Source organism: Schistocerca americana, chromosome 6 (assembly GCF_021461395.2).
Source record: "Schistocerca americana isolate TAMUIC-IGC-003095 chromosome 6, iqSchAmer2.1, whole genome shotgun sequence".
NCBI classification, from domain to species: domain Eukaryota; kingdom Metazoa; phylum Arthropoda; class Insecta; order Orthoptera; family Acrididae; genus Schistocerca; species Schistocerca americana.
This window is the reverse complement of record NC_060124.1, coordinates 167,009,093-167,028,289: the sequence shown is the minus strand read 5'-3', so window position 1 is coordinate 167,028,289 and position 19,197 is coordinate 167,009,093. Positions and strand designations below refer to the sequence as shown.

Genomic DNA, 19,197 nt, shown 5'->3' with positions numbered 1-19,197 from the left:
AAATAAAACTGGCGTTCTACAGATCTGAGCATGGAAAGTCAGATCTCTTAATCGGGCAGGAAGGTTAGAAAATTTAAAAAGGGAAATGGATAGGTTAAAGTTAGAAATAGTGGGAATTAGTGAAGTGGAAGAGTTTTGTCATGGCTGGCTCATCCAAGGCTATTGGTAGTTGTAATGGAATGTTGTCTACTCCCGGGACCTTGTTTCGACTTACGTCTTTCAGTGCTCTGTCAGTTTCTTCATGCAGTATCATATCTCCCATTTTATCTTCATTTAGGTCCTCTTCCATTTCCATAATATTGCCCTCAAGTACATCACCCTTGTATAGGCCCTCTATATACTCCTTCCACTTTTCTTCTTTCCCTTCTTTGGTAAAAACTTTTCCATCTGAGCTCTTCATATTCATACAGGGGGTTCTCTTTTCTCTAAAGGTCTCTTCAATTTTCCTGTAAGCAGTATGTATCTTACCACCTAGTGATATATGCTTCTACACCCTAGTGTTTGTCTTCTAGCCATCCCCATTTAGCCATTTTGCATGTCCTGTTGTTCATTTTTGAGATATTTGTATTCCTTTTCACCTGCTTCATTTACTGCATTTTTATATTTTCTCCTTTCATCAATTAAATTCAATCTCTTCTGTTACCCAAGGACTTCTACTAGCCCTTGTTTTTTTTTTTTTTTTTACCTACTTGATCCTCTGCTGTCTTCACTAATTCACCTCTCAAAGCTATCCATCAATAATGTAGTATACCCAAACCCCAGCACAGTAGCCGTCATGTTGGGGGCAGGGAGGGGGGGGGGGGGGGTGAGAAAGGGTTGCCGAGTACCTGACCACACAGGCATTGTTGGTGGCTGAGCTGAAAACTTCTCATGTATGCCGAGGAGTATGTGCCCGTCATGACTGGGACACGGGGACTCTGAGCACCAGATTATTGGCCAGGTAGCCATTGCTGAGGATGGGTGGCACCGTGGCATGTGAAGTTATCTCCTGTGGGTGGCCATTCTGTCCTAGCAGTCTCTCTGGAAGGAATGTTCTCTTTTAACACAGGGAGATACGACCATAAAAGTTTCCTTTTGCGGGCTACACCATGGTAGTAATGCAGTGCTAATCAGCAAGCAGAGAAATACTCCCTCCCCAATACTTGGTTTGCTCAAGGACTAATGGGATTCCTTCTTGGCCACAAGCCCTTATTCTTTGTGGAGACCTTGGAAGACAAGTGGCAGCCATCTCTGAAATGAAAAGTGGGTCAGTTTTGATTAAACCAGCTTCCCCTATCCAGTTATGGGCGCTGCTTTCTTGTAGCATACTGGCGTACTGGTAACTGTCATATCCCATAATAGTGTAAGTGTGGCTCAGGGTGCTGCCGCCCCCCCCCCCTCCCAATGCACTATTTCAAGTGTTCTACAAGGCGGTTAGTCTGTGTTGTTGCCCCGGATGATTACTATACGAATATTTTGTCAGGATTTGTAAGCTGTGGGTCCTTGAGGTACAGCAATACACCAACACGAGAAGTAAGTTTAAACAGTTTTATTAACAAAGGCGGATTATAAAACACGCATTCTACGTGCATCAATCATCACTGTGTCTGACATTCAAACACTGGCTAATTACGATCATATCGAAAGGCTCCATGGTGAGCTAAGAAAAAGAGACATATTCGCACCTGAGGCCGCGCTAGTTCATACTGCACGCTGCGGACGGCAGCCAGTGGCGTTCTCTCCATCGCAGTGTGGCCGGAGACATGTCTACTGACCAAGCGAATCGTCAGCGTTCCAGACAGGTTGGCTGGCGAGCGCGTGTTAACGTACCGCACAGCTGCGCACAATCTGTAGACCCTTACAGTTCGAAATTTGGGCGCATGTCTTAGCGTTGCAACACTAGTCACATCTCTAGAAGTTGTGGACAAGTATGCATGTGAACGCTTCTTGTGCCTCTCCCCCCATCTGTGTCAACTGTGGAAAACGCCATTCTCCCTGCTCACCAGACTGCACTCCTTTTTTTTTTTTTTTTCCCCCCCCCCCCCCCCCCCCCCAGAGGGAGAAGAAAATACAAAACTCTGGACGAACTAATTTACCAAAAGGGCCAAGAAGAAGTAAGTGTTTGCTCTCAGTATGTAGAACAAAGTCATATGCTACAGCTACGATGCCCCCTATGGTGACAGTACTCCTGCCCATTACGCCTCCTACCATGGGTCCTCGGGGCCGCTCACAATGCTTGCCCCCCTGATTGTTGGGGGCTCCCCTCTTGCTGCTTCCCACCCACCAGGGCCATCGGTCTCTACCTCCCAGACTAAGATGAATCACCTTGTTCTGTCTTGTCTTGCCAGGAAAGGGGTCCCTTGGGACACTTCCTTCCAAGGTTTCTGCCACTCTGCAAATGGACACCAACTAGTGGCTGAAGGAACCACAGTGTGCTGATTACAGGGCTTTGTGATCATCCTCTTTACCTGGAATAGATTCAGAGAAGCCCTCACAATCATCGTAATCGTCTAAGGAGAGGAAAGACAAGGAAAAGTTCTCCAAGAAGACACATTCTGGCGGCCCCCACACTACCAGATCTCCCACTTGTTCCACATTTCTGGCTGAGGAGGAGATTCTAGCAGCCCCTGAGGCCCTGGTTCCCACCACACAACAGAACCCAGAACATATGTGTATTGCTGGCATAACCCCTCAACCAGTGGCAGCAAGTGACCAGAGTGTGTAACCTGCCTCCTTGGTACCTTCATCTCCTCTCAATACACCAACATTATTCTGCAGTGGAATTGTAGCAGTTTCCACCACCTGGTTGATCTACAACATCTTTTAAACACTTCCCCTGCCTTCTGCATTGCCCTTCAGGAGACCTGGTTTCCGGCAATGTGGATCCCAGCCATACATGGATATCAGGAATATTATAAGAATTGTGCTATCTGTGACAGGGTGTTGGACAGAGTTTGCACACATGTTCTGGGCACTCCACATAGTGAACTTGCGCCTCCTAATACACCTTTGAAGGATGTGGCTGTTCAGGTAAGGGCATTTCAGGCTAGTACCATCTATAGTGTTTACCTCGCTTCCGACGGTGAAGTGTCTTGGAACATATTGTTTGCATTGTTTCTCAGCTCCCCAACCTTTCCTAATATTGAGTGATTTCAGTGTCCGTAGCCCTTTGTGGGGTGGTACCATGATCACTGGCCATTGTAAAGACCTCAAAGTACTGGCACAACTTGACCTTTGCCTCTTGAACATCAGTACCCCACACTTCAGTGTGGCACACAGAACTTTATCGGCCATTGACCTTTCCATTTGCAGCCTTTGGCTTCTCCCGTCCGTCCACTGGAGAATTGTTGATGAGCTGGGTGGTTGCGACCCCTTTCCAATCTTCCTGTCTGTCCTTTCATCAGCGTCACTCCTGTAGATGTGTGCCCAGATGGGCTCTCAGCAGTGCTGACTGGGGTGTTTTTCTCTTCTGTCACCCTTGGTTCCCTACTGCATGGAGATATCGATGAGGCAGTCCAAAATATGACTACAGCCATTCTTTCAGCAGTTGATTTGGCGTTCCCATTCCTTGTGCCTGCTCTAATAAAAGACAGTACCTTGGTTGTCTCAGAAATGGTAGAGGCCATTAGAGGTCATGGGCAGGCTCCCCAGAACAATAAATGGCACCCATCAATGTAGGACATCATTGCCTTTAAACGTCCCCTTGCCTGGGTCTACCACCAAATAAAATGATGGAAAAAAGAATACTGGGAGCAGTGTGTTTCAGCCATCAGGCCATGTACCTTCAGTTTGCCAATTTGGGCGAAGATCAGCACCTGTATAGGCACCAGACACTTCTAGGTATTACCTAGAATGGCACCATCTACACAAACCCAGATGCTGTAGGTGAAAGTTTTGCTCTGCATTATACTAAAGCCTCTGCGTCTGACAATTATCAACCTGCCTTTCGTGTTCTAAAACAGTGGGTGGAGCGAAAGCAATTATCTTTCACTATATGCTACTTGAAGCCGTATAATGCTCCATTCAGTTCCTAAACCATTGCCTCGATACGTCCCAGGACCTGACTGCATCCACAAACAAATAAGCACCTATCAGTGGATTGTCAGTGTCATATCCATGCCCTCTTTAGCCTCATCTGGATTGAGGGCTCGTTCCCATCGCAGTGGTGAGAAAGCATCATCGTCCCAGTACTGAAACCAGAAAGCACCCTCTAGATCTTTATCACCCAACAGGTGCCACCAATGTTATCTGTAAGTTGTTTGAACATGTGGTGAGCCAGCGGCTGTGTTGGCTCCTTGAGTCTCAGGGTCTCCTGGCTCTGTCCGAGGGAGGTTTTCACCAAGGGCATAGCACTACTGATAATGTGGTTTACCTGGAGTCTTCCATTTGAGCAGCTTTTGCCTAATGTTAACACATTATAGCCATATTCTCTGACCCACAAAAGGCTTAGACACTATGTGGTGACACCCCACCATTGATACATTACGTGTATGGGGTCTCCTGGGTCCACTCCAAATTTTTATCCAGAACTTCCTTCACACCATACCTTTAAGCGAAAGTGCTGGCTGCACTTTAATACACTGGGGTGCAGATCGCACTACCCTTCTGCAGGTTTACAAAGCCCTAATACAGTCCCGTATTTATTATGGGAGTCTGGCATATGGTTTGGCATTGCCCTCAGCATTGCGGATACTGCATCCGATACACCTCTGCAGGGTTCAGCTTGCGACAGGAGTCTTTCAAACTAGCCTTGTGAACAGCTAGCTTGTGGAGGCTGTGTTTCTCCATTGCAGATCAGGCACCAACAACAGCTTGTCAATAAAATTACCCATGTTTGCAGCTCCCCTAAGTGTCCAAACTACAGTCTCCTCCTTCCGGAAACAGAAATCCATCTCCCGCAATGGCGACCCAGATCTGGGGTTAAAATCAAGATCCGCATCATTTTCTTCCTCTCTGAACTCCAACTGTTTCCTCTACCAACTCTGCTCATGGCTCGCTCGTACACATCTCCATGGTGCATCCCTAGTTCATAGCTCCATCTTGGCCTATCGCGAGGTCCGAGAGACTTGGTTCATCTCGAGGCCCTGTGCCACCAATTTTTTTTGTTTTGTTTTTTCCTCCTATCCTTGGTGCATTGAGGGGTTCCGAAGTAGTCTACACTGGTGGCTTGATGGTTGCTTGTCACATAGGCTTTGCTTATACTCATGTGGGACATACTGAACTGTGCTCCTTGCTCGGCGGCTGTGGTATTTTCACTGCAGAATTTGTAGTCATCTCTGATGCTCTTGAACATATCCGTTCCTGGACCAGCGAGTCCTTTCTCATCTGCAGTGAGCAGTTTGCAAGCTCTCAATCAGTGTTAACCTCTCCACCCCTTTGTCATCGCTTTACAGTAATCCCTGTATGCCCTCGAACGATGTGGACCCCAGACCGCATCAGAATGCCGTGGAATGAACTTGCTGATAGCCTGGCTAAACTGGCTACCAGTAAATCAGACTCTTGAGATCAGTATTCTGGTAAAAGACTTCAGACTGGTTATTACGCCATCAAGTTTGAGGAATGTGGAGTATGGAATGACTCGGACTTCATCAAACATACTATGGGTGATAAAGGAGACTAAGAATCTGTGGAGGTCCTTCTTGCAGGCCTCTCGCAAGGACTCTACCATCCTTTGCAGGCTCCACATCAGCCATACTTGGCTGACTCATGGTCATCTCCACTGTTACAAGGACCCACCCCACTGTCATTGTGGCTCCCAATTGATGGTGATCCACATTTTGTTAGACTGTCCCAACCTAGCCACCCTGCGGCCCACTCTTAATGTCCCGACTCGCTACCCCTGTTGTTAGGAGACAATGCATCAGTGGCTGACTTAGTTTCAAGTTTTATTAATGAATGGATCTTTCACCACTCTCTTTGAGAAGGCTTCTTAACATTATCAGCCCATTAAGGGGTTGGCACAACACTGTTGCCTTCTCTGCGCAGACTGGGCTGCTGCTGTCTGGGCTTGGTGGTCCAGCCCAGTCCTCACCCTACCTGCTCTTTTACTGTTGTTCCCCACTCTCGCATGGACTGTTGACTAGTTTCATCTTTTGTCTCTCTGCTTGCCCTGTCAGTGTTGCTAGTCTTTCCTCGGCAATTCCTTAGTGGGGTATCTCTGGTAAGTAGCAGGGACTGGAGGATGCATGTCCACTTATTTCACTCTGCCTTTGTGGGCTTCCGGCTGCTCCCTAGATTTAATTAAATTTTGGATAGTCCCTCTCATGTTGTATAACTTCATGTGGTTGTTCTGTACCCCATACTCTCAGATTATGACAGTTCACTTTTCCATTTAAATTGAATGTTGCCTCATCACTAAACACTAAGCATGGAAGAAAACTGTCGTCCTCCGTCTTTCCAAGAACAAAATTACAGAACTCTAAACATTGTTGTTTGTCACCTTCATGAAGAGCTCGCAGTAGCTGAATTCTGTATGGTTTCATGTGTAAATGTCAACACAGCACATGGACATTGGGGGCTTGTTGAGCTGTACGGTGAATGGGTTTCTGCGGACTCCTTATGAAACTATGGCGGATGTGTTCAGTGTCTGTGTTGGACACTTGGGGACGGCCCGGCGATTTGCCTTTACACAAACAACCTGTTTATCAAAATTGTTAATGCCAACATCTAATGCTCTGTGCTGTAGGTGGATCCACACCATACCTAGTACGAAAGCCACACTGAATAGTTATAACTGATCTGCACTGCGCAAAATGCAGAACACAACTCTTTCTGTTGTCCTGATACGATATTTACTAGAACTCAAGTAGCCGCATACTGTTCCTAACTAGCAGAAACCATGTAAAGCTCGAGAGTTTGCTCTTTCCAATAGTATGTTGTTCATGCACATATCTCAAATAGCATAACAGTTAAGATTTTTTTAAATCGGATGATTCTTTCTGATGCACCCTGTACTTTACTAACTACACTACTATAATTTCAACCTATCAATTTCCCTATCTAAATTCTCTATCTCCATACTCGATTAAGAGAGGCAACATTCCACACTCAAACTTGTAGAATGCCAGTTTTCTTTTTTCTGATGACAATATCCTCCTGAGTAATATCCATCCAGAGATGCTGTCTGCCTTTTGCAGTGCCGGCACAGCAAGGCCATGTTGTCTAACTTTCAAAGGACAGATCAGTCATACAAACTGTTGCCCCCTGCAACTGCTGGAAAGGCTTCTTGTCCCTCTTTAGAATCCACTTATTTGTCTGGGCTCTCAACCTACATCCTTCTGTTGTGGTTCCACCTAGGCTGTGGCTATCTGTATGGTTGAGGCACGCTACGCACCCCACCTCAATAAGGTCTGTGGTTCATGGGAGTTGATTTCTATTCACTGTACAGAAATGCACTGTAAGGATCTCTGACGTCCATCCCTTGAACTTCATGTAAGCAACTGTTCAAAAAATCGGGCAAACCAGCAACAGCCTCACATTACATTCATTATTGTGAAATATGTTGAAGGATAAAGCCCAGTTTGAAAAGAATAGCACTCGTAAACGTAACACTAAGAACAAAAATAGCCTCCACACTCTACAACTTGACCTTACTCTTGCACAGAAAGGAGCAAAGTGTGCAGCTAAAAAATATTTCACCACCTCCCGTGTGAATTACTGGCACTGACAGGTATCAAAAGTTTCAAAAACAAACTGGAACCATTTCTACTTGACAACTCCACCTATTCAACAGATGAATTTCTGTGTTGACAGTTGTAGTTGGGTTACATTTATCAGATTTTGTTGTAGATCCATACATATTATAAAAATGTATGTTTTACATTCCACATCTCGTATTAAACCACTGGGCTGATTTCAAACAAACTTAGTACACATCACTTACTATCTGGAAAGAAATACTGTGAAAGTAGGAATCAGCAACCTGCTATTGGGATGGGGGAGGAATGGATGGATTAACAGAATTGAAATAAATACATACCTCGGCAATGCCGAGTACTTTGCTTGTAAAGATAGAGAAAATCACCCAGAATTAAATTTTCATTCTGCAGCGGATTGTGCGTTGATATGAAACTCTGTGGCAGATTAAAAGTGTGTGGGTCATGAGTCGTGCTGGGGTAGCTCAGTGTATAGAGCACTTACCTGAGAAAAGCAAAGATCCTGAGTTTGAGTTTTGGTCTACACACGGTTTTAATCTGCCAGGAAGTTTCGTAAAAATCTTATTGTGTAAATGGCTAGCATGTAGCTGTGTTTTTCTCAGAAAAAATGTATGTTGTTTGTAAACCTACTTACACATACTGTGGCATGACAAATAGTTGCAAATAAGCTGAGGAGAGAAAGAAGAGACTCTTGCTGCTGACCCTGTCCTGCATTGTCCACCTTGCTCCCCCTCCCCAGCCATAAGAAGTCTGTCTCTGCCATAACTTTAAACTGGTAATACACATTGGTTGTAAGCATTTATTTTGAGGTAGACTGTAAGCTTAGTAATGGACTTCCTATTCAATTTATCAGAAGTTCTGCAAGACCATTTTTATTAAAATTAGAAGGAAGGTCAGCATTGGCCGTAATTTTGATGATTTATTAACAGCAAAATCTATTTTCGCTCGCATAATGATAATCTTCAGTGCTTTAGCGTACAAATTGAAGCTCGTAGGCACTGGTGTCTAGTTATTAGCAGTAACAGAAGTCACAATATTGTTTCATAGCTTCTGTTACTGCTAATAACTAGACACCAGTGCCTACGAGCTTTAATTTGTACGCTAAAGCACTGAAGATGATCATTATGCGAGCGAAAATCGATTTTGCTGTTAATAAATCATCAAAATTACGGCCAATGCTAACCTTCCTTCTTTTTATATAGTCGTTGTGCACACAGCACTCTATGAAATCGTCAATCAATACCATTTTTATTGTTTAGTTTTCCTTTTGCTGTCCATCCAGCTGTGTTAAACTGCCAGAAACACTTGAACTTATCAATTTATTCAATGACTTTATTGTTAACGTGTAAAATTTCCTTTTAAAAGTGGTAATTATACACCTCCAATGCTGCAGGGAATAGTTTTAGCAACGCTGAACCACTTTCCCTGACTCTTCTAAAATCACATTCTCATTATTCATTTTGTTTAATTAGTTGTTGTTCCAGTAGGCATGACAACAACTATCATTCAAATTCAGATAAGCACTGTTTGGTCTGTAACAGATCGGTATTGCCCATATAGAAAGCAGAACAGAATTACTTGGGTAACTTACATCTGAATCCTTGGAATAAAAGCAACATAGTTCTCATGAAACACTGTGAGTAAATTTAGAGAACCTGTATTCAAAGAAAATTGTGTGTTCATTATGCTACCACCATCATATCATTGCATAAGTATTATGACAGTGAGGTAAGAGAGATGAGGCATATGGAGCCTTATAGGCAATCGCTTCTGCTTCACTTTATATATGAATGCAATAGAAAATGGAAAAAAAGATATTAGTAATCTTCATTGTGATTTAGCAGTGGCTTGTTGAGATATGCAGATCTGTATTCAAATTTGTTCACCACTAAGTGCCTATTGTAATGGTTACCATAAAGATAGCAGCTGCATGGTATAAACAGTTGGATTTGACCTAGGAATTTATCCTGCTTTGTTGCCTTAGTGTTTACTGCTCTCCCCATAAGAATGTAATCCTTGAACATAGTATTTTATATTATTTATCTTTGTCACAGATTCAGCGACTTGATGATGACACACAAACAGGGATTACCTCAGAAGATAGAAAAGGTTTGAAAATAGGAATTAAAGTATTTGTTTCATCTCCAAAGAAGGAAACCTTATGTGAAGCTCTGGAAACTAGTAAGTGCTCTTCCATTTAACGTAAAATATATAAATAAATTTTGACCCTGTACTGTATTTGATTATCCATGAAAATGTATTTGTATTCAAAATATGGTTTAGTTTGCAGTTCACATAGTAATTAATATTGCTTGTCCTATACTAGTGTTTACATTTCAGTGTTTCTCGCACTCAATGTCGATTTTGTCGACTCCCTTGTGTTGGCATATCCTAGCAAGGCAGAAAGTACAACTCTCCTTCCAGAGCTTCAAGAGATGTGGACAGTATTAGAAGACTACACAGAACGTCAGAAGCTCTACACTATAGGAGTCAGTGATATAGACACAGACATTTTTGTGGCATTGCACAACTGGGCAAAGGTATTGTTGTATCTTACTTTTTAAATGATGCATTGAAGTAGCTTTGGTTCTGGTTCACAGTTTAACTATTGTAGCTAAAACTTCATTGTATTTGAGTAAAAATCATTTCAGCATTGGGTTTAAAAATATGTTCATCCAGTCATAAATATTCTTAATAAAAGGTCATTCAATGTTTGTTTTTAAGATCCCAAGTTGAATTGTGAATTTGGAAAATGGTATTCATGGGGTCTTTACAGTTCTGTGTCTTCATTTTCAGGTACTTGAAAACTAAGTGATACAGATAATTCACACATTATTCGTCTGGAATAAAGTACATACCTCCGTTTAATGCTCAGTCACAGACAGGCCCAACAAAACGACTACTAAACAAATAAGGTTCTAGTCAAAGAAGCCTTCATCTGAATTACACACACACACACACACACACACACACACACACACACACACAGATGAAGACTTTTTTGCCCGAAGTTTACTGGACTTGGTTAGCTGTCATTTTGTTGTGCCTTTCTGTGGCTCAACACTTCCACTGTGTGGTGAGTAGCAATTACCCTTTTCACAGTATTGTCGTTGTTCCATCCTGGATTTTCTATTGTTTGATGCTTTTGTTAAAGCTATTTAAATCAGACCATTATTGCACAAGTAGCGGGGTTTGATGCCTGTGCCACTGCAATATCAGTTGGACTGGCCCTTTCGAGGGGGTGGAGTGGTATGTGACAAGGAAATTGTGGAGCAGTTCTTCAGTTGATATTGACAGCAAGGCCTTATGCATTTGAGCCTTAAATGTCTATACTATCTGCTCAGCCTCTGGGTTGGAGGTCGAAAAGTCCAAGCAAAATCGGGGTACTACCAGGAGTGGCCTGGGCATGGCCATGGGAAGAAACGTTTGTGCCGGGACTGCCTGGTTGAGGGAGCAGGCATGACAGGAGTGGCACACACTCATTAAATTTCAGCATAAATAAAGGGCCATTATATGTGTCACCAGGCTGATGCTTTCATGGGCGTCATCTCCCAATACAAGGCATGAAATAGCTGGAGGTTGTGTGATTGGAGCAGATATGGACTGATGACCTGGGATGAAGAGTAGTCTGTGGCCAACATTTAGCATGTTGGGCAGTGAGGCAAATACGGTTTTTTCCAGGAGCTTCGACCTCCACCCAAAGATCAGTCTTAAAGGTTCATGGTTGTAACAGCCTTGCAAATACTTGTGAAACTTTACATTGCCCTATCACAAAAACTTCTTACCAGCCTTGTCGCCAACATGGGAGCATATTGCAGAATACACATTGCGGCTCATGGTAATCGCGCACTCTATTAAGAACCATTTTGGTGCCTTTTGTAATGTCGTTAATCGTAGTGACTTCAAGGTAGCTGTTTTAATAAAGTGTCATTCCTGTTGGTATGTATGTTTCTTTCAGTTACCTTCTGTTTCATGCTGTAGCTGTTCCTTCTATGTATGGTCAACATTTCATCAAGCTATGTTGCTTATCAGTGACAGATCATGAGAAAGTTACTTTTCTCCTGAAGTTTTACACACCAGTGTACTTAATAACTGTTTCAGGCAGTTGATGATAATTGCAACAACTAAAGACGTTCCATTTTGGAGCCTTTTCACCAATTTCTGAACTCCATAAGCCACTCTAACTTCCTGGATGTAACACAGTGAAACCTTTTGTCTACATACATATACAGATTTGCGTTCTGAGACAACTGGCTTGCCCTGTTACAACCAGCAATAACTCCTGCTGAAAAGTCTAAAAGACTTGTATATAAAAATTTATTAAATCAGTGATCGCTTAACTGTTATTTAAAAAATATTCACATTACCAGTTTCAGCAAATAGTTACTGAGTTACTGCCTTCAGGTGTCTTGAGCCACTAAAAAGCTTTGTACTGGCAAACAAAATCCTTCGGCACTTTGAATGTCATGATGTTTTTTTTAACATTTCAGTGAGTGTGCATCATGTCATCACATGATAAAAGTTAGACTTTTACTGTGTCACACTACGATATATTCATTTAAATGTTTAATAACTTTGATCGTCATAAAATGTGTAACTATATTTGTTTATCTGTACGAAGCATTTTAGTGGATTAAGCACATCTGAAGATGGCAATCACTTGGCGAAACTGGGAATGTGAATGTTTTTTAAATAACCTCTATGTGATTGTGTTAACACAAAGTTTTATACAGATGTTTCAAAGGTCCCATACTTCCAGTTCGCAATGAATCAATTTTTAAATATTTAAATTGTTGGTATATTGTAACACATGCCTATAGTGACTTCCAAAATATTGATATAGACATTAATTCACCTCGGCAACAAAACAGTTTTGTTGTCAGCTATTTCTCTATTATTCTAACTACCTGCTCATGTCAACATCATTAATCGGAAAGTTACAAAACATGCATTTGTATTGTCCACTTGGGAATATGAATTCTCCTACATGAAAGATCAGTGCCTGAAAGAAATTGGTCACTGATAATGTCATCTACTGTGCCCTGAATGCTGTTGCATTGTAATTAATCTACTAACTAAACCACATTTACTTAAATCAATTACTCAAAAAACTTACTAGTTGCATGACCTTGACAAAATTCTGCAGACATTGTGAAGGCTTTTCAGAAGGTGACTTTTTTAATTAACAAAACTTCAACAAAGGGATTTGAGGCATTATTGTTGAGTTAAGCATTTACAGAAATGCTAATTATCAAAAGAAAACTTCACATGAAACTGTAATCCCCCCTCCCCCACCCCACCCATGCCCCCCTCAGTGTTACTTCTTTAAATGCTTCCTGTAGACAGACTGCTTGGTCAACTTCCAGGTTACCATCGTTTTGACTGACAAATTTTACAATAATAATTATGTCGCATCTCAGTAGCAACATCTACCAGTCGTGAATTAGATGCAAATCATAACGTCACTGTGTTTTACACACACAGTTTTAAGAAAAGGATCCTGCAATGTGTTAATTTGTTTGTGATGATTGTGACTGTGGGACATGAAAGCTAATCAAAATTATTACATTTGCTGCAGAGACGAATGCAGTTCAGAGCTCACTAGAGTAGATAAGACTAATTGTTGCCAAAAGTATCTCATCATGTTTGTATTACTCTGCTCCACATACTATCTTAGTAGTCATAATTTGAAATGTTTCTTTCGCCATCCTTCATGACGATGTGGTATTGCATGATAGCACAAACACATGTGACTATATCCTTATGGTCGTAGTGATGTATGTTATGAAAGCCAAATTGTCCAATATTATTCCGTAACTACAGTAATTAGTAAGGGAACTATCATAAGCAGGCCCAAATCAATTCTTGGCATTCTGCTGTTCCATAACTCTTCAGAAAAGTTTTCAGCCTCATATTAATCCGTAGTACACGGCTGAAATGTTCACTAGTTCTACAGCAACAATAGCAGCTTTATAGCAATCAAATTACTTGGAGTGATTCAAAGATCTAACCACATACACGGACAAGGAAAAAAAAAATTGCTAAACCAAGGAGTTGTGTGACATAAATGAAAGTTTGTAGGCGTGTTTCTACATCTTAAAGATCGTATTTATCCAAATGTCATACCAGTCGTATAAGAGTGGTGCTAGTAGTGCCAATATGAGGATGCAAATCTGGTTTGCTTTAAATACATGCTGTAATGGTTGTGAGCATTAGTTACCTTTTAGATGTTGGACGTGGTGAGTTGACATCAATCAAGAATGCCTTTAAGGCGACAGAAGCCAGTATCCACACCTCAGAGGTTGTACGATGCTGTGTAGTAGGGCTAGGAGAACATGGACATCCCATCTGCGATGTTGCAGAAAGATCTGGCAGGAATGTAGCCAGTCTATGAGACTGCTGGCAGCAGCAGTAGTAGTAGTAGTAAAGAGGAAGTATGGTCACAAAGTAACTGGGCTCCAGATGGCCAGTTAGCATTACCGAGAGGGAAGACCATTATGTACGGTGTACGGCTCTGGCACATCGTACTGCATCTGCAGCAGTAATTTGGCCATCAGTGGGCATAACAGTGACACAGTGAACTGTTACAAATCTGTTACTTCAAGGACAGCTCAGAGCCAGACGGCCTCTAGGGTGCATTCAACTGCCCCCAAATTGCTGGCATTTGTGACTTCAGTGGTGTCAAGCAAGAGCTCGTTGGTAGGCAAGGTGGAGGTCTGTTGTGCTTTCTGATGAAAGCTTATTCTGCCAGTGATGGTTGAGTGTTGGTTAAAAGGATGCCAGATGAGTGCCTGCAACCAACCTTGCTGCGTGCAAGACACACTGGACCTACACATTGCGAAATTGTAGCAGAAAATAAAATATCTACATCAGCCGGATGCAGTGTCATATGACAACAGGAATACTCTCGTGGTTATTCCATGTGCGCTAACTGCAAATCTGTACATCAGTCTGGTGATCGATCTGTTGTGCTGCCATTTAGTGAACAGGATTTCAGGTTATGTTTTCCAATGGGATAATACTCCTCCAAATCCTGCTGTTGTAACCCAATGTGCTTTGCAGTGTGTCGACGTGTTGCCTTGCGTGCTCGATCACCAGATCTGTCTCCAATTGAGCACTTATGGGACACAATCAGACAACAACTCCAGAGTGATCTACAGCAACATAGCCGTTGCTTTATTGACAGATAAAGTGCAACAAGCATGAAACTCCATCCCACAAACTGACATATGACACCTGTACGATGCAATACATGCACATTTGCATGCATGCATTTAACATTCTTGCAATTACACTGGTTGTTAATGTACCAGCATTTGACATTTGTAGTGGCTTATCTCGGGCTTATATTAGCCTGTGATCTAGCCACGTTAATCACTTAAATATGTTACCTAGACAAATGTATTCTTGAAATTTCATTACTCTATTATCACCTCAGCTCCAGGATCGAATACAGAGCCTCTGCCTACCAATTAAGTGTGTAAACACTATTGAAATACTTGCCTAAAGCAAAAATCTGAAAAGTCACCAGAACTCCATGGCTGCTCAAGATAACATACTTACAAATTCTTGGAAACTTCTTGCTACCCCAAAGAGGATTACTGATTATAGACAACATTTTTAAAGTTTGAAGCTACTCTAAAAACTTCGTAAACATTGAGACCTCCGACCCATCCACTTACTTCGAAGGGAAAGTTTAGCTTTTAAATCCAATGTGGCAATCACTCTCATAAAGTACTCTCCCATATCCTGCCTGTAGTACTTTCATGGAAAGTGCAGCTCTGTGGCAAGCATTATCTTATTTTCTGCCTAACATTGCTGGAGAAATACCTAATTGCATTGGAAAGTCTGTCGGACAACCTTAATACACTGTGACCTGACCTGATCTGACCTAAGGATGAATTGTGAATATTTCTGACAACCCACTTTACACTGTTGTGGGGAGACTAACTCATAAGCTGTTGGTTGGTTCAGAAATATTAGTTTCAGGATATTCAGAATAATTGTCTATATTTAAGGGGACTATGTAAAGAAGTCTAATTTTTCTTTCCTTAGAGTATGTTCAAGTTGAGGGGAATGAAGGAGAGACATGATGGTCAGAGGCATAAGTCACTGTGCTATATCAAAATTCATTCTCTCTCTCTCTCTCTCTCTCTCTCTCTCTCTCTCTCTCTCTCTCTCTCTCTCTCTCTCTGGAATAAAGTTACCTGTTACCTGTAGCATCTGAACAGTTACGAAAGAGTAAGTTTTTTTAGCTATCACTCAGTTACACATCTTGAGTTTTAGGATGTCTTTTTGTCTGTTATGTTTTTTCTTGTATAAGATTGATATTACATCACCCCTCTTTATTTTGCAGATTAAGCCTAGCATAATACAGATTAACCTGGCCAGTTGTTGTGTGGTGCCACCTGCATTGCAAGAATTCACAAAACAAAATGACATTCAGTTGCTGACACACAGTGATCCATTTGGTAAGTGTAGAATACCTATAATTTCTATACTTCACAGTAACTGACACGTGCAAGAAGTGCCGAGAAAGGAAGTTTCATTTGTAGAGTGTGCTGAAGTTTGCTTGAAATTACACTAGTACATGTCTAAACTGACTTTTAGGACCCATCAACTGGAAAAAGAAGTGTTTGTTGCATGACGGCAACAAATATTCTTGATAATTGACAAGCATATGTTTTCTTTAAGTGTATAGAGTTCAATGGTTTAGGTCAACCACTGTTATTCGCCATGAAATTAACTGAATTTTTGGTGACTTCGAAGACTACTTCAATGGCACAAAGATGCATCCAGATTCAGTGAAGAGCAGAAAAATGTGTACAGGAAATTAAATAAATAAACAAAAATGAATAATTTTTGTGACTGTGTGTAGCAACAGGCAAATTGGGGCCACGCTCTGGAAGAAGTGAACTATAACTGAAGATTGGCAATAGTTGTTCATGCATTATCTTTGATTCTAGTAAATGAGTGACAGTAAATGATATTAGTAGCACAGAAAAAATTGTGCACACATGAGGTCTCATGTTTGCTAACAAAAGAGCGCATAAATAGTGAGCTGAGTGTGCCTTCCTATTTTTTAACTCTACTGGGAATAGCACATTTGATTTCTGCATCTCAGTGTGATTGTGGATGAGGCATAAGGGTAACTTCCGACTCTGAAAGGAAATGATACTGCCACTAAAGACCAAAGCCATACGAATTGTGAACCCCAAAGGTTGGTGATCTGTCATAGACAGTGTGTGTTGTGACTTGACTTTACGAATGTGGAGCAGTCATTAATGTCAACACAATTGTTACCCCCTACACTAAGCACAGTTGACCAGAAGGAATAAGCTCCATGGTATGTTGACATATTTTGTTGATGCTGTCATAGAAACAAGAATGAATTTCTTGTCATTATTGTAGCCATTACCACACTTAATATGGAGATAATAGATGTCTTATGACAAGTATGTCAATACTAATTGGAGATAAAGTTTCAGTACAAGGTCTTTACTTCAGTTTACAATAAATTATTTTGCTCCATAAAATATTGTTTCATTGGGCAACAATACTTGATTTCTGTCTCCCTTCCCCTCCCTCCTCCCCCCCCCCCCCTGCCCCCATCCCCCTGTCATTTGATGGTTGACATTACATCCTATAACAGAGATAGTAGTTAGTGTGGCTTGCACCTGCGCACCTTTAGGTTTGTGTTGCAATTTAAATGTTGATATGTTGCACACAAAATCGTAACTGGCTGTTTCCTGTTCCCTTTAGCTAGTGCTACTCTGTCCCCTCAACTTTAATTAACTCTTAAGAGACAGATTTAGTTTTAGGGATGCTGCTGTATAGCTTGTCCACAATAAGCTGACAATTTTACTGGAGCTCCCAGAAGCAGAAAAAATTAACACTAGTTGTAAAATAGTTGCCTCAAAGTGCTGACAGTGTTAGGCTGCTACTAGATGCGAAGTATTACTGTAAACGTTGTTGAGTATAATAGTGCCAGCATTATGGGAAGTAAAAATGCTGCCTTTCCCTCACCGCTCCTCTCCTCTCCCCTCGACAAACCTAATGGTGGGAGCAAGGCACGCCTCCTGCCGTTTCAGATAGCCACTGCGCAAATTGTTAACTTCTCCCGGACAGGCTGTGCTGCAGGAATATTGACATGAACTCACTTTGTTTTTTCTAAAATTTCACGTTTCTGCTAAATACATGGGTAGTGGTGGTTTTTCTTAGATTGCTCACCTTAAGCTGCCTAAACTGTAGATTAGATTGTACAAGGTGGCCTATTAATTAGCTAACAGCAGGTGACTCTGTACAAGGGAATTTTCAATTAATGCATTTTATAGTGAGCAATCACAAAAGTAAATGCATATAATATGGTTTTAGATGACTGCTTATGAAATGTGTTGACTGAACAAGAAAGTATTGTTCATTATATGGGAGTGTACAATGAAAGGCAAAAAAGATTGCCCAGCCTGAATAATTCAGGGTCCAAGAACAGATCATTGTGCATGCCCAAGTTCAGAAGTGCCAGTGTTCACAACGTCAAATAGAAGCAACACAATGGTTAGCGTACAGTGAATGTTGAGATTTTTTGCAATTTAACATATTTTATCATTTCTTTTGAAAATCATTATTGAAGCATGTAGAAACAGTTGAAATATAAGAACTCCATGTCGGTAGAATTACTAAAACAATGATCATTTCGCGTCTGTTTCAGTGGCTGACTACCCTGCTGGTCCAGGGCTTAGAATAGGCCCAAGATATCCCTGCCTGTCGTAAGAGGTGACTAAAAGGAGCTCTACACTTTTCCGCCCTATAAGTTCAGGTCCCATTTTATGGTTTGACCTGCCACTTTCCAAATTCTACAGAATTGCGGGCCATATGGGGAAGGACACCTTATGTGGTGCATAAGTTATCCATAGTGCCCTTAGATTCGATCTCCAGAACCTCTTGTTGTGGCTTTGCATCTTCACCTGCAATTAAACTATTTGGGCGAGAAAACTTTCTGGAGTATGTCTTCTTCTTCTTCTTCTTCTTCTTCTTCTGTTGTCTCCTGTCTTTTGGCCTCATGACAGTACTGGATTTCTGTGCACCAAATATCTAGCACGGTAGCCAGTCTGTTGTGGTGGGGCCGTCATTTACCCATTTGGTGGTAGCCCTCTGACAACGCAGGGATCACCCTGCTGATACCTGAGCTATGAACTACCCACATATGCCAAGGAGTAGATGCCTGTCTTCCTGGGACATCAGGACTCCAGGCAACGGCCATCATGCCAGGTAGCATTCGCTGTGGCTGGGTGGCACCCATGGGGAGAGCCCCTGATAGGAGTTGTGCGGGGTAGCCGAGTGGTGTGTGTGTGTGTGTGTGTGTGTGTGTGTGTGTTGTCCTAAGTGTAAGTTAAAGTTAGATTAAGGAGTGTGTAAGCTTATGGAGTGATGGCCTCAGCACTTTGGTCCCATAAGACCTTACCACAAATTTCCAATTTCCCTGGTCAGACCCCCCCCCCCCCCCCCCCCCCCCCCCCCCGCCCCAGGGGTCCACAACTCTTTTGTGGAGACGTGCATGGCGAGC

The 19,197-nt window shown here is 42.0% G+C and overlaps 1 protein-coding gene across 2 annotated transcripts in view; it reads left to right on the top strand.

The window, feature by feature from the left end:
* LOC124619252 (glutamate--cysteine ligase regulatory subunit) overlaps positions 1 to 19,197 on the top strand; it is a 46,534-nt gene that overhangs the window by 4,383 nt on the left and 22,954 nt on the right. For both annotated transcript variants that reach the window (XM_047145512.1, XM_047145513.1), the window contains exons 3-5: positions 9,689 to 9,815; positions 9,975 to 10,174; positions 15,991 to 16,105. In XM_047145512.1, the coding sequence (XP_047001468.1) occupies positions 9,689 to 9,815; positions 9,975 to 10,174; positions 15,991 to 16,105 (442 nt within the window). The remainder of the gene's footprint in view (positions 1 to 9,688; positions 9,816 to 9,974; positions 10,175 to 15,990; positions 16,106 to 19,197) is intronic.